The 17003-nt window shown below is 45.6% G+C and overlaps 1 protein-coding gene across 1 annotated transcript in view; it reads left to right on the top strand.

The window, feature by feature from the left end:
- The window catches only part of LOC142495763 (RUN and FYVE domain-containing protein 1-like), a 597647-nt gene that overhangs the window by 137991 nt on the left and 442653 nt on the right, over positions 1-17003 (top strand). The window contains 1 exon segment of the mRNA XM_075601692.1: positions 14666-14735. Within this exon segment, the coding sequence (XP_075457807.1) occupies positions 14666-14735 (70 nt within the window).

Here is a 17003-nt window from a genome sequence, read left to right as displayed (position 1 = left end):
GGTGGTGTTTATTAATTGACTATCAGCAGTTAACCACCACACTGCTAGATTAAAGGCACATTACTTGAACAGGGATTACCCCCCTGTTACAGTCTGAATCAAAGGTAACATCATGAATTTGTTGCAGATAGAGGAACATTGCTATTTGGTGTTCTTACACATATGTTTATACATGTGGGTGAGCATATTTACCAATAGAGCCCTAAAATTTATTTCTTTTCTTCTTTTTTACTGTAATCATCACTTTTTACACATGTTCCCTTTCTCTGTGATAGATTGTGGGTGCATATATTAGTCTCAGTCGGGCGTGACGTCGGCTCTCTTGCATAATACACTCCCCACTGATTAATGTGGGCGGGACAACTGAGTGAGTAGCGTGACGTCACTTCCTGTTTTGATTTCTATATCAGGATAATGCAACACGAGTGAAAGCACTCTTTGACAAAGTCCCTGTGCGGACAAAACGCGTCAGAGCGCTGAGGGGGGACTCCTCCCCTTTTTTATCCATGTTTGCCGGGAACCAATAAAGGCTTTTATATTTTTTGCACAGTCCAGCCTTGCCATTTTTTGTCCAAGCAGTGCCTGCTGATTACTTTCCTATGGAGAGGATATCCTGCGAATTTGTAGAGTAGTTGTCGAAGCGGGATTTGGTGAGTGAATTAAGATTTTGGTTGCGTCCTGAGTGCGTTCTAGAGATATTTTGGAGGTGAAGATAGAAAGTGAGGAAGAAAGTAGAGGTCAGAGTCAAAGCTGACCCCTAAGCTGTGGGTTTGGGGTGTTGACAAGATTGTGTTTGACAGTGAGGAAAAGTTTGGTTGTAAAGATGACAGGGGAATTGGGAAGTATTAAGTGTTATTTTTTTGGACATGTTAAGCTTCAGGTAGAGTTGGGACATCCAGGAAGAGGGAGCGCAGAGAGAGAGATGAGATAGATTAAGGTACATTTGGGTATCAGTATAGAGATAATAGTGAAATAAAAATGAATGTATTAGTTGTGTACTGGGAGAGGGCTGTGTCAATGAGGTAACTAGTAGAGCGTGTGCAGGAAAACGGGGTGAGCAACTGTGTCGAGGCGGAAGAAAGATCCGGAAGAATAAATGATTAGATAGATGCCTGGCCACTTTTGTTCGTGATGCCTCAGTGGAGGATGACAGCCAGATTGCCGATTTGGAGGACAGAAAGTAAATAAAGCAGTTGTATACAAGCTGCTTGAGTAGCTTGGAGGCAAGGGGGAAAAGAAAGAGAGGGTGGTATTTAGAGAGAGGCTGGGTCAAGAGAGGTTTTTTTTTTTTAGAATGGGTGTGGAGTGCATGTTTAAAGGAAAATGGGATAGTGAGATTTTCAAGATGTGAGTTAAGATGTGACTCTGAGACTTAATGTGGCAGTGAAGAAGATGAGGTATGAGGCGTGAAAGGATGTGAATAACGCAGAAATCTCCCTGGCATGGAAAAATAATCTGAGGGTGGATTTGGGTTTTCAGAGGGAGATAGGTGGTGCATTTGGAGCCTGACCTGATGAAATGTCATGTCTGATAACGTCAAAAGCGGCGATAAGAGAAAAAAAGCATAGTTTAATATGTCAGAGACAAAGCAGAAGAAAATAAGGTCAAGGGAGTGTTCATTGCAGTGAGTAGGTGAAGTAGTCCACTGGGAAATAACAAAGGCGGTTAAGGAAATAAATTGTGAGGTGGCAGGTGCATTGGAGTTTTCAATAGGCCTTGTGATTCTATTCTTTTTTTTCTTTTCTTTCCTTTTTTTAATGTTAGTGTGAATTTCTTGTTTTTATAGCATTGGAATTTCTGTATGTGTGTTAGTGTAGAAGATGCATGCAGAGGTTGAAACAGGAGACTTTTTGGGGGGAAAATAATGTAGGCTTTTAATCAGCCATAGTTTCAACAACATAAAATATAGTATTTTCCTTGCAAAAAATGCAGCAACACGAAGAATAGCTTTCCCAGCGTATGAAAGTCGATATGTCTATAGACATCTGTGTAGATACCTGGTTGTAAGGATCCGCGCTGCGGGTATACCAAATGCCAGCGCCTCCTTACCTTTGGGCCATGCCGCCCAGGCTTCTCGGCAGCGTCCTTCGCCCCTTGCGGTCCCCTCCGCACTTCGGTGTCGCGTGTGTCACCCCTACGGGCGCGTGCAGACCCAGGCCTCCATTTCTTGGCGCCCGGCGCCTTACTCCGCCCCCTCTGACGCAGCGCGCGCACCACGCACTTCCTGCCCCCTGCTCCATCAGGTCCGCCCCCCAGGCCCTTCTCCCCTATCGGATCCTTCCCCGGGCCGCTCCTCCGCTCCTCCCCTTGTTCTAACAGGCCCCAGCTTCCCAGACACTTCTCCCCTATCAGCTCCTCCCTCGGGCCGCCCCTCCGTTCCTCCCCTCACTCTGATAGGCCCCAACCTCCTAGACACTTCTCCGATAGGTCCCAGCCCCCTATTTAGTCTCCCCTCACCATTCCTTCATTGCTCTGCATAGCTTCTGTACCTTGGTGCTGTCTGCTGTTGCCTGGCCCCTTCTCTCTTTCAGTTGCTGTCCCTGTCCCTGGATACTCTGCTGACCTCCCTGGATTTGAACTTTGGCTTTGGACTTCGTTTACGCTGCTCTCTGGAACCCCTTGGATTTGGCTTTGGACTCTCTACCTTGCAGACCTCTACATCCCATGGACACGGCTTACGGACAATCTACTATGCTGCTCTCTCCACTCCACGACCCAGGCTTACGGACAATCTACTACGCTGCTCTCTCCATCCCACGACCCTTGTCTTACGGACTTTACCTTCCACCCCTGGAGTTGGCAAGTACGGTACCTATTCTATTATTGATACCCGGACCATCTACGCTACTTCCACACTCCGGCCGTGCCCCCGTTTACTGTTAGGTGTGTGGTATTACTCGTTTCCACCTCAGTCCCGGGGTCTCGTCTGGCTTGTGGGCAGGCCGAGCGTTACACTGGTATCCCTCTGTATCAAGGACATGCACCTGTGCCCTGCAAGACTCGACCATCCTTGCCTAATGTCCAGCAACATAAATCACAGACTTTTCTGTGATCAAAGCCCTCTGTGTCAAGGACTTGCATATACGGTCCGCATGCCCTGGTGTTGATACCCGGACCATTTACGCTACTTCCACACTCCGGCCGTGCCCCCGTTTACTGTTAGGTGTGTGGTACAGTGGTGGCCGCCTTTATTCTCCTGCGGCCGCCACCGCGGGTAATTCAAATGCGCGGGCAGACGCGTTTTTTTTTATTACTGTTGGCGCTAGTTTCTGCGCCGCCGGCGCTCCATTGTTCGGCGCGCCTGCTCCATTGTTCAGCGCGATTAGCGGCCATTAGCGCCGAACGGGAGAGGGGCTGGCACGCAACCGAGATGCGACTGAGTTCGGCGGCTAAAAAAAAAAGCCCCGGACCATTGCGGGTAAGCTGTAGGATAAGCTTAGCCGCAGCAGTATTACTCCTTTCCACCTCAGTCCCGGGGTCTCGTCTGGCTATGGGCAGGCTGAGCGTTACATTATGCAGAGCCCATCAGACCCAGTCCCCTCTGAGGAAGATACCCTCACTACCATATCCAAACACTTTACCTTTTTGGACAACCAGGTTACCGCTCTTAACCAACAGGTTGCTACCTTAACCGTCCAGATCCCCCAAGTTAATGTCTCCAGTTCTGTTATCACGCCCACTGTCCCCCGTGAAGGTTCAGGGTCTTCAGAGTTGCGTATCCCTACGCCCAGTAAATACGCAGGGGACCCGCTTGCATGCCGTGGATTTTTGAATCAGTGCGAGATACAATTCGAACTGTCACCTTCTCGCTTCCCCACGGATCGTACCAAATGTAGCTTATGTTTTTTCCCTTCTCACCGGGGACGCCCTGGCCTGGGCTTCTCCCATCTGGGAACTGAAACCTGAACTCACTTACAATTTCCCTAACTTTAAAAAGGAATTTCGTTTAGTTTTTGACACCCCTGGACGTAGTGATATGGCTGCTTCCTCCCTGTTCCACATTTCGCAGGGCCGGAGATCAGTGGCTAGTTATGCTGTGGAGTTCCGGACAATCGCGGCTGAGACGGATTGGAACGACGGAGCGCTTTCCGCGTCTTTCTGGCAGGGCCTTTCGGAATCCTTAAAGGACGAGCTGGCGGCCCATGAAGGCCATCCTCACTGGAGGCCTTGATCGCTTTATGTATCAGGGTGGATCAAAGACTCCTGGAGAGGCGGGCTGAACGTCAACGTCCTCGTACTTCTGTTTCCATCTCTTCTAATTCCAGGTCTCCTGCTCTTGTTCTACCAGCATTGGACGCTCCAGAACACATGCAACAGGGCAGTCATCAACTTCCTTCTATGGAGCGATTATGTCGCAGAAACGAGGGCCTGTGCTTCTATTGTGGATCTCCTGGACATATCCTACCGCGTTGTCCTTTGAGGCCGGGAAACGCCAACGCCCAGTGAGGTATGAGGGAATCTCACTGGGTACCATCTCTTCTTTTCCCTCTCCCGCACAGGGCTTTCCCAAACGCCTCTTACTGCCGGTCCTCCTTAAGTACACCAGCATCCAAACCCCCACTCTGGCCTTCCTCGATTCTGGATCCGGAGGGAATTTCATCAATCAGGCTTTTGCCAACCAGCACAACATTCCACTCCGGGAGAAGACCTTCCCGGTCGGATTGGAGGCTATCGATGGTTGACCCCTGCAGCCAGCGTTTATTTCCTTAGAGACTTTTCCCATTGAACTTTCTATGAATGATGGACATTTAGAACTCATTTCTTTTGATGTCATCCATTCCCATTCGGTCCAAATCATCCTGGGCTTACCATGGCTGCAACTACACAATCCCATCATCGATTGGAGGTCTGAGGTTCCCGTTCAATGGAGATCCCCCCTGGTGGAATTACCTTCTCCGTCTGCTGCGGTATTGGCCGTCTTGGAAACCGCTCCCCCGCAAGACGCCACCCTACCATACGTCTATTCAGAGTTCCTGGATGTCTTCAGTAAGGCCAAATCCGAGGAACTTCCCCCTCATCGTCCTTTCGACTGCCCGATTGACTTGATTCCGGGTTCCCCTTTTCCTAAGGCCAGGTCTTATCCTTTGTCTTTGCCTGAGACGGAGGCCATGTCCGAGTATATCTCAGAAAACCTCCAAAAAGGCTTCATCCAAAAGTCCACTTCTCCCGCCGGAGCAGGATTCTTTTTTGTAAAAAAAAAGATGGGACGCTTCGCCCGTGCATCGATTTCCGTGGCCTAAACAAAATTACTATCAAGAATCGCTACCCTTTGCCTCTTATCCCGGAACTCTTCGATAGGCTACAGGGTGCGACGATCTTCTCAAAACTTGATCTACGGGGGGCATATAACCTGATCCGCATCCATAGTGGAGACAAGTGGAAAACCGCGTTCAACACGCGCAATGGTCACTATGAGTACCTGGTGATGCCGTTTGGGTTGTGCAATGCCCCTGCAGTCTTCCAAGACTTTATGAACGAGGTTTTTCGTGATCTATTGAATTTGTTTGTGATTATCTACTTGGATGATATCCTCATTTTTTCCAAAACCCTCGAGGAACACATTCTCCATACCAAGATGGTGCTCTCCCGTTTATGGGTCAACAAGCTCTACGCCAAGATGGAGAAGTGTGTCTTCCACCAATCCTCAACTACCTTCCTGGGATATATTGTTTCGGATCAAGGGTTCACTATGGACCCAGAGAAACTCAATTCTGTACTTGAATGGCCTCAACTTAACTCTTAGAAGGCGATCCAGCGTTTCCTCGGTTTCGCAAATTATTATAGGAAATTTATTGCTGGTTTTTCTACCTTGGTAGCACCCATTATGGCCCTTACCAAAAAAGGGGTCGACCCTTCCTCTTGGCCATTGGAGGCCAGCCGGGCCTTTGACTCTCTTAAAGAGCTTTTATCTCGGCTCCCATTCTACGACATCCCGTCCCCACCCTCCCCTTTACCTTGGAAGTTGACGCCTTCGACGTAGGAGCCGGTGCGGTTCTCTCTCAAAGAACCACCTCCGAAGATAAACTACACCCCTGTGGGTTTTTTTCTAAAAAAAATTCTTCAGCAGAAAGAAATTACGACATGGGGAATAGGAAATTGTTGGCCATCAAGATGGCATTACAAGAGTGGAGACATCTCCTGGAAGGAATCAAGGAACCCATTCTGATCCTGACGGACCACAAAAATCTTTCTTACATTGAAGGTGCTCGTTGTCTTGGGCCCCGTCAAGCTCGTTGGGCGTTGTTCTTTTCAAGGTTTAACTTCACCATCTCTTATATTCCTGGGACAAAGAACATCAAAGCGGATGCATTATCCCGTCAGTTTGTACTCCCGGAGAGTATTTTGTTCCCTCAATTGTTTATCTCTGCCGCCTCCTTTGATATTCTGGACAAGATTTTGTAGTTGCAAGCACAGGTTCTCGAAGGGCTAGAAGTTCCTGATGGTCGTCTTTACGCAGCCCCTCGTTTTCATCTCAAAATTCTTCAACGGGGTTACTCTTCCAGATCTGCCGGCCATCCTGGCGTTGAGAAGACTACGGATCTGATTCGACGACCCTTCTGGTGGCCTAATATGATAAAGGACATTAGAGCTTTCACCTCCTCTTGCCCAGTCTGCGCACAAAATAAATCTGTCCGCCAAAAGCCTTCTGGTCTTTTACAAACTCTCCCGGTCCCTGACCGTCCTTGGAGTCACATGGCTATGGACTTCATCGTGGATCTTCCCCCGTCTAATGGTATGACTACTATTCTTGTAATTGTTGACAGATTCTCCAAGCAAGCTCATTTTGTTCCCCTCAAGGGTCTACCCAATTCCAGTACTTTGGCGGATATTTTTGTAAAAGAAATTTTTCGTATTCATGGCTCCCGTGGTCCATTGTCTCGGATCGGGGTACTCAATTTGTTTCTAAATTCTGGCGTGCATTTTCCCAGAGGTTGGGCATTACCCTTCTTTTTTCCTCAGGCTACCACCCCCAAATGAATGTGTAGACTGAACGCATGAACCAGTCCCTTGAACAGTATTTGCGTTGCTTTTCTTCCGATTCTCAGGATAATTGGGCAGAGTTACTCCCTTGTGCAGAATTTGCAATTAACCCTCTTAAAAACGAATCCACTCAGGAATCTCCGTTTTTTGTAAACAACGGATTTCATCCTACCCGTCTTCCCACGCATTCTTCCAGGTCCGGAATTCCTGCAGCAGATGAGAGGGTATCCACCTTGCAGGAGTCTTGGAAGAGGATTCAAACAGTTTTACAAGAGTCCGTGCTAAGACAAAAGAGACAAGCAGATAGGCTCCGTCCGGAGGCCCACAAGTTCGTACCTGGAGATAAGGTCTGGCTTTCTTCTAAAAATATCAAACTGAAGGCCGCAACCCCTAAACTGTCTCCCAGGTTTTTGGGTTCTTTCTCTATGAAGATTTCACCGTCTTCCATGTTTCACTCTTAAAACCGTTTATGCAAGGCAAAAGATTCGCTCATCCTTCTCTTCAGCCTCCTCCCCCTATTGTACCAGGACAACAGGAGTTCAAAATCCAGTCCATCATTGACTCTCGCATCTCCAGGGGCAAGCTCCAGTTTTTGGTCCACTGGAAGGGATACGGACCTCAGCATCGTTCTTGGGTCTCGCACGCGGATCTTCATGCTCCATCTCTACTCAAACGATTTCACCAAAAATTTCCCCTCAAACCTTGGATGGTTCGTCCGGAGTCCGACCCTCCAGGGGGGGGGGGGTACTGTAAGGATCCGCGCTGCGGGTATACACGCTGCCAGCGCCTCCTTACCTTTGGGCCATGCCGCCCAGGCTTCTCGGCAGTGTCCTTACTCCCCTTGCGGTCCCCTCCGCGGCTGCCCCTGCACTTCCGGGTCGCGTGCGTCACCCCTACGGGCACGCGCGGACCCAGGCCTCCATTTCTTGGTGCCGGGCGTCTGACTCCGCCCCATCTGACGCAGCGCGAGCGTCACGCACTTCCCTGCCCCTGCTCTCCCCCTCAGGCCCTTCTCCCCTATCGGATCCTTCCCCGGGCCGCTCCTCCGCTCCTCCCCTTGTTCTAACAGGCCCCAGCTTCCCAGACACTTCTCCCCTATCAGCTCCTCCCCCGGGCCGCCCCTCCATTCCTCCCCTCACTCTGAAAGGCCCCAACCTCCTAGACACTTGTCCCCTATCAGGTCCTCCCTCGGGCCACTCCTCCGTTCCTCCCCTTCCTCCGATAGGTCCCAGCCCCCTATTTAGTCTCCCCTCACCATTCCTTCATTGCTCTGCATAGCTTCTGTACCTTGGTGCTGTCTGCTGTTGCCTGGCCCCTTCTCTCTTTCAGTTGCTGTCCCTGTCCCTGGATACTCTGCTGACCTCCCTGGATTTGAACTTTGGCTTTGGACTTCGTTTACGCTGCTCTCTGGAACCCCTTGGATTTGGCTTTGGACTCTCTACCTTGCAGACCTCTACATCCCATGGACACGGCTTACGGACAATCTACTATGCTGCTCTCTCCACTCCACGACCCAGGCTTACGGACAATCTACTACGCTGCTCTCTCCATCCCACGACCCTTGTCTTACGGACTTTACCTTCCACCCCTGGAGTTGGCAAGTACGGTACCTATTCTATTATTGATACCCGGACCATCTACGCTACTTCCACACTCCGGCCGTGCCCCCGTTTACTGTTAGGTGTGTGGTATTACTCGTTTCCACCTCAGTCCCGGGGTCTCGTCTGGCTTGTGGGCAGGCCGAGCGTTACACTGGTATCCCTCTGTATCAAGGACATGCACCTGTGCCCTGCAAGACTCGACCATCCTTGCCTAATGTCCAGCAACATAAATCACAGACTTTTCTGTGATCAAAGCCCTCTGTGTCAAGGACTTGCATATACGGTCCGCATGCCCTGGTGTCCCTATGTTGCAAGGACACATACATGTGATCTGTACGCAGAAGAGTGGAGATAGGCAAACACTTCCCTTTCGTGCCTTTTAAGCCCTTGCTATGCTCAGCTGGGCTCATTAATAGCCATGCTTTCCTCCAGACAGGGATTAACTATTACCTGGCCGACACCCAACAGCTCGTTTTTTGTTGTTGCAATTGTTGTATCTGTGTTGTGTGTGAGTGAGATAAAAGAAGGGCGGAGAAGAAGTATGAGTAGCGGAGGTGATAGGTCTTGGAGTGGTGGCAGTGCGTGGTGGTCTGGGAGTGGTGAAGGTTAGAAGAGTGTAGGGGGTGGCAGATGTTAAGAGTAGTGGTGGAGGAGTGTACGAGGCGAGATGAGTGCTTGGAGTAGTGGAGGTGAAAGGAGTGACAGGTTAAAGTGTGCTTGGGAAGGACGGGGGTTAGAAGAGGGCTGGAGAGGGTTATCTGAGGTGAGAGAAGTGGTGGCCTTTTTGGAGGTTAAGCAAAATGTTAGTGAGGAGGACAGATGGGCTCAGTTATTTGGGTAACACTAGAGAGAGATAAGCCCAGGAAGGGCTCGGGTGGAAGGGATGGATTTGAAGAGTTAGAGATGACAGAGAGGAGTGTGCATGCAGAGCAGGTAATTGAGAAGCCTGAGTTAGGATACTCCAAATTTGAGTCTTCATCCAACGATTCTGGGGCTGTAGTCAGAATAATAACATATTGCATAACCTGCATTATCTTCTAACAAATCAATTTCTTATTAATAAAGAAAAAATTAAAAATGAGTAGCAGTCATTACCAGCACAATTCCATAACAAATCTATTTTCCTAACATGCTCATGTTTGAATATGAAGCAGCTGTTTACAAAAAAACATATATTGTAAACATTACATTTAGAAAATATGACTTTAAACAGTTAAAAAATAAATAAAAAATTCACGTTGGGCTACTTTACATCTAACATGCCATGTCAGGATAAATATTCAGCACTTGGAAAATGTTTGGTCGAGTGACACTTTTAATGTAACTGAAGCATGCAGTACAATGTAATTTAAATGTATACAAATGAATAATATTTCATGTTCTGTATAAGAAATATTTTCAGTTTATGTAGTTTACATCACCATCAACCAGCTCTACTGCAGAAACCTTACCACTTCAGGCATCACGGCCCAGCCCACATTCGATGCGGGTTTCACACAAGTGTAGGATGCAAAAGCCTTTCATTCACCAGTACCACAACCAAAAGGATCTTTAAAAATGTTTTTTTTAAAAGTACAACGGAAGATCCCAAAGAGGACTGAAATGTTGATGTCCGTTATGTAATAAATGACTTCCTTTTCATCAAGTTCCTGTGAGTGCCTGTCTACAAACTGGTTCATATATAGATATGTATATGTCAGTACAGAAGAAAGTCCCTGTGGGGACCGAAACGTCAGGTTACCTGCTGGTTTAGGGAACATTAAAGTATAATGTTATCACTGTGTCCAGTGCTGGTATCATGACTTCCAAAGATCTTAAAGAACATAGTAGGTCAGTATAGGGAAATAATATATAAATTTTACAAGTTCGCTAAATAAAGGGCATTCGGGTGTCCCTGTACAACAGCTTAATCAGCACTTTCACACGTATTCAAACAATCTCACCAACCTAGGTAGCAGGGTACAGTTTGATAATTTGTACGTCAAATTTGCATTTTGGACTTAACGGAGCACATTGAATACCCGTAGATTACCAAAATTTGCTACATCATTTTGCATAAAACACAGATTTACAGAGTTAGGATGAAATCACAAAAAAATAAAAGACAATCACCCAGTTTTGAGATGTGACCAAAGGCTTTTTGAATATGGCGAGATGCAAATTCATGCGAAAAATACTTTTCTCTCACTGAAATCTACTTTTCGGAGTTTATAGAGTAGATCCCATAGATATAACATGAAACCTTTCAGTCCATGAGAGAGGATTTGAGATGATGCAAGGTCAACCTTGGTTTCTCGACAATGACATTTTAAATTCAACACATACCAGTACTAAAATAGAGGAGATTAAAAGTTTCAATGGAAGACCTTATTTTTGTTCTGTACACAAAAATGAAATAATGTATGTAAGAATGATATCTTATATCAAGAAGATTAAAGATACATTACTGGTGTTAAAAAGAGGCAACCTTAAAAGAATGTAGTAGTGTAGGTGTAATCATGGGCGTCCGCAGGAGGGGGCAAGCTGCACCCACCCGGTCAAGGTAAGTCACCCCACCCAGTCACCGTCACCCACTGTCACCGTCACCCACTGTCACTGTCATCCACTGTCACCGTTACCCACTGTCACCATTACCCACTGTCAACGTCAACCACTGTCACTGTCACCCACCCAGTCACTGACTGTCACTCACCAAGTCACTGTCACCCACCCAGTCACTGTCAAGTCACTATCCCACCCAGTTACTGTCACTCACTCAGTCACCCAGTCACTGTCTCCCACCCACCCAGTAACTGTCTCCCACCCACCCAGTCACTTTCTCCCACCCACCCAGTCACTGTCTCCCACCCACCCAGTCACTGTCACCCACCCACCCAGTCACTGTCACCCAGTCACTCTCTCCCATCGTCATTCACCCACCCACATTCAACATTCACCCACCCACCCACTGTCATTCACCCACTGTCATTCACCCATCCACCCACTCACTCACTCACTGTCATTCACCCACCCACCATCATTCATCCACCCACCATCATTCATCCACCCACCTACCGTCATTATCCCACCCACCCACCGTCATTCAACTGTCATTCACCCACCCACCCACTGTTATTCACTCACCGACCCACCGTCATTCACCCACCCACTGTCATTCACCCACCCACTGTCATTCTACTGTCATTCACCCACTCACCCACCCACCCAGGCAGGCAGACACATGTCTTTTGTTGAAAATATAAAAATAAACAGGTTGCATTGTAATGTTTTATTCTGTATCACAATAAGAAAACAGTTAAGTAAAAGTTGCGCTCTAAAAGATATTTTTTCGTGGTAAGTGCGCTATGGGTTCGGGGGGGGGGGGCGCTATGGGTTCGGGGGGGGCCTGCTCCTTTCATTTGTCCTGGGCCCCATGATTTCTGTTGGTGGCTCTGCCTGGATCACTCGCAGTCCTGGGCTGTTTTTGGCATTTATGGCGCCGTACATTACGTTAACGGCGCTATACACGCCAAAAACAGACTCTGGGTGGACCGGGACGGAGGTGGGTGGACCGGGACGGAGGTGGGTGGGTGCCCCTGGCGCCGCGGCAGGCAGCTAATGGTAGGCTAGCCTATGCTGCTACGCCGGAGGAAGCGCAGCGCACTGTCATTGGTAGCACTCAGGAGTGATGCGGCTCTCATTGGTAAAACTACCTACCAATGAAAGCCGTCTCACTCCCAAGTCGGGACCAATCTGCCGCAGCCGGGACCGCCATTGCGCTGCGGTTATAAATTATGCCCCCCCCCCTGAAAAAATTTCTGCGGACGCCCATGGGTGTAATATGTGTCAGTTTGGAAATGTATAACTCATTGTTCCATAGAATTTATAGGCAAATAAGTGCAATAAAGTGAATATACTGTTATAAATAATGCAAGAAATATACAACCTGTAGATAAAGTGACACTCATTGTGTATATAATGTGACAAAAAAAGGTGTATAAAAATGCTACCCAAAGAAAACCTTAATGAACGGTCCGTGGAGTTCACTTTGGAGAATATGATATCTTTAGTCCTACAAATACAAAAGTAGGGGAGCACAGGTGTCGATGTAGTACATATATATATATATATATATATATATATATATATATATATATATATATATATATATATATATATATATATATATATATAAAGCTGTGTGTGCTGTGCACGCGCATAGTAAGTGAAACTTCTTTCTTATCAGTCTGAGACTGCGCATGTGTGTGTCTGTGTGTGAATATGTGTGTGACAGTGTGAAAGTGTATGTCTGTGTGTTTGTGAGTGACAGTGTGTGTGGGTGGGTGGTCTGCGCTCCGTGTCCTCTTCTCATATGTCAGCGGGCATGTGGGGGGAACGGCGGCCATTACGTGACGTCATTTCCGTTTCACATTTTCATATGCTGCAGTGTTTGTAGAACTGTACATACAATTTGTCACGTCCAAGTCCTTACTTGTAGAGCTCACAATCCATTGTTTTGTGCCAAAGTTTCAAAGGAGGTGACCCCGGAACTTGAACCAGATTCTCCTGGGTCAATGGCACTGCTGTTCCCATTAAATCAGTGGTTCTCAAGTCTTCTTAGGTTCTTAAGCCACATCAAGTTTTTGGGGAAATGAACCAGTAACCTATCCATGGTGAAATTAGGAGACTATTTAATTAATAATCCCCCCAGAACAGGGCATTACTGGCCAATAATGCCCTGGCTGGAAGAGTTGAAGGCCCGAGGCGAAGCCGAGGGACTTTAACCCAGCCAGGGCATTATTGGCCAGTAATGCCCTGTTCTGAGGGGATTATTACTATTATAGGCTAATTGTGGGCTAATTTCATAAATAAAAGACACTTTTGTATAGTTAAATAGATTTTTTTATTAAAATAAAATGGTAATTACATGAAACCACCTCTATATACTCTTACACTGCAGATATCTATATCCACACACTGCCGCCTCCTCTGTGTACACACACACACACACACACACAGCAGCTCACACACAAACTGCTGCTACACACACACCACACGCACATACACACACACACACACACACACACACACACACACACACATGCACACCACACACAACACAGTGCCTCTACACACATACACACACACTGGAGCTCTAGACACACAATACAGCACCTCTACACTCACTACACAGCACCTCTACACACACAGCAGCAGCTCTACACACACATCAGCTCTACACACACACAGAAACTCTGCTGCTACACACACATGCTACACCCATAAACACTGCTACCGACACACACACACACACACACACACACACACACACACACACACACACACACACACACACACACACACACACACACACACACTAGCTCTAGATACACACACACACACACACACATCAGCTATACACTCACACAAACTGCTGCTACACATACAACAGCACAACACACACACACTGCAGCCACAATAAAAAATGCAGCCACTCTCCCCCCCAGCTCTACACACAACACAGCACAACACAGCACATCTACACCCCTCCCCACACACACACATACAACACTGCACCTCTATACAAAACACACTTACTTCTTTGCAGTCTCTCTCTCCCCCCCCTCCAATTCAACTGAATCTGGTCAGAAAATCTGTCAGCTCGGGAGGGGGAGGAGTCAAACTGTGGCTGATACTTTTTGACCAATCCCCTGCCATGTCTCAGAGCTTTTACTTAATTCAAACCAATCCCCTGCCCTGTCTCAGCTGTTCTGAAAGCTGATTGGCTGGAAATAGATTTAAAACTGCATTTTGCAAGCTGCTGAAATTCATGGCATTACTGTGGATAATGCCCGGAATTTTAACCAATCAGAGAACAGGGTTTTCAATAATGCCCTGAATTTTACTGCTTTAGCCTATAATGTATTGTATTGACTGTGCAAATCCATTGGTTATTTCCAAAACCTGGTTGCCCTAGATAAGAGGTGAAAGAAGATCTTTATTAGACTTCTTATGTATCAGCTTTAACCTTATGTAGACTCAAAAATGTTCCATGATACTATATGTGCTTATTCATAACAGACTTTTTTTTTTACTTTTTGTAGTTGTACAGTTGGTGACCTTCAGGCCAAGATTGATTTTCTGGAGAAGACCAATTCAAAGTTAAATGAGGAGGTCTGTACATTTGTGACTTTGACCTTATAGGATTCAAGAATATAGACAATGTAGTACAGTATATAGTAATAGTGAAAACATTTTCTATGTCAATATATTGCCCAGTTCAGATTAGAAATATGAAATATTACATTTTGTAGCAATTTATTTACTCAACTTATTTTTTTGGGGGAAAAAGAGCAGTGATTAGCCATAAAACACCTTTCGGCACCAAATGACACTGTACAAACTATTCAGGTCAATGGGCTGCAAGGTGTGTTCTGGTGTTGGAAGGTGTTTTATGGCTGCAGATTGCTTAGCAAATACTTTTCCCCCCTCTTGTTTTGTTGTACATTACTATGCTTTCCTTCATTACAATTCCATTATACTGTATGTTGATCTTCACTTTTAATGTGATCCCTTCCTGATACAAATCTAATTTAGTTTTGTCTGTTTATTTTTGTTCTTAATGAAACATTCAGTAAACCTTAATGGTTCTCAAACTCCTGCGCTGAAAACTGGAATTTTAAGAATGGCTGTAATGTAATGTTTACAGTAATACGTCATGCTACAAAAAGCAGGCATTACAGTGAGACATATCTTTAAATGTTATGTAAAGTTACAAACTGTAAGGTGGGCAAAATGCAGTATACAATACCACTGCTAGAGGATTTGTATACATTTACATCATATATATAATATCCATGTAGTTATTATCATTGTTTATTTGTAAGGTGCCAACATATTCCATAGCGCGTTAAAGTGGGGGTACAGAGTGACCTCAAATACATAAACAAAATGACCTACAAATACAAATAAGGACAAACAGGCCCTGCTCATGAGAATTTACAATCTATATGGAATAAGGGGCAATGTTGAAACAAAAGGTAAAGTGGCTGCTCATTGTGGGATGCAGTATGCCTCAAGATGGGGAATAGTCCAGCCGCACCGCTGGATCTTATAAGGTTTGAGGATATGGGGTATTAGCATGCAGTAAAAACTTAAGTATTGCCAATTTAACGATTATTGAGCAGAAGTATTTTGGAGTAATTATACATATTTGGCTTTATATACTGAATATCTATTTACCCATTCACTTGAATAACCATTACAAATTGTTAATTGCTACCACACTATAGTAAATAGCTTGGTAAGAATTATTAATGTTGAGCAGCAGCAGTATAGGCTACTAAAATTGTAGCATGCACATAAGGGTGTAGAGAAGAGAGCATATAATGTTTCCCTTTTATAAGTATCTAGTTGTATTTTTCAACTAGGGTTCTGTGGGCATTCCTAAAGGGTTCCATGCATTTTTTGGGTCATTTGAAAAGTGTACCACATACAGAAGAACTTACAATGCATCTGATCTTGAACACGCTATTAGAGAGGGTTGTGATTCCTTACAATACATCTGATCTAAAACGCAGTATTCGAGAGGGTTTCGGTTCTGCCGAATTTTATAATATAATTATAGGGTTCCTTTACCAAGAAAAAGCTGAAAAACACTGATTTAGTTGAATATGTGCAGTTCTGTAGCCATATTAAAAAGGACATCATAAAAGTAGAACAAGCAGAGAAGAGCCACCCAGTGGTTAAACGGAATGAGAGGTATTGTAGATTTAGCCTGACTTATTTTCTCTGTAACCATCAACTTAAACTGATTTCCTGTGCCTGCTAATTTGTTATTTGCTGCCGCTCTTTGAAAACGAAGTTGGGTTATTTCTGTACTTCATATATTCACTATTAAAGGGTAGAGTGCAGTAGAATAGGGATCACTCCTCTGTCCAAAGTCTACTCCTGTACTTATGCATTAAACCCATCAAAAATGATTTCTCACTTCAAAAAAGGTGACGTGGATGGATATGAAGGGCCAATAAACAGATAAAACACAGGACATTTCACTTGAAGAAAACAAATGTAATTGCTTTAGAAAAAAAAAAGTATATAGAGTATCCTCGGTAGAATTTGAACTTGTGCTAGACATCTCCTCAAAGTCTACGAATATTCGACCAACTCATCTAATACTTTATTTACCATGCTACACAACTCCTTTGACAGCGGAGACATTTACAGTAATCCAATAATTTAATCACAAGCAACCTGTACACTGTAACACTAAAAAAAAAGTTCTCATTGATGACGATGAGCAAATTATATACAGTATGTGACTATGCATAAAATATCTATACTGTACAAAATCATGAGATTTGGCACACAAATCGCACATTGTACAGTAGTAACAAATAGAGCTTTTGCAAATTGCACAATAACATTTGCAGCAGCGGTAAC

Source organism: Ascaphus truei, chromosome 5, assembly GCF_040206685.1.
Source record: "Ascaphus truei isolate aAscTru1 chromosome 5, aAscTru1.hap1, whole genome shotgun sequence".
NCBI lineage: Eukaryota > Metazoa > Chordata > Amphibia > Anura > Ascaphidae > Ascaphus > Ascaphus truei.
This window is presented reverse-complemented; position numbering and strand designations above follow the sequence as displayed.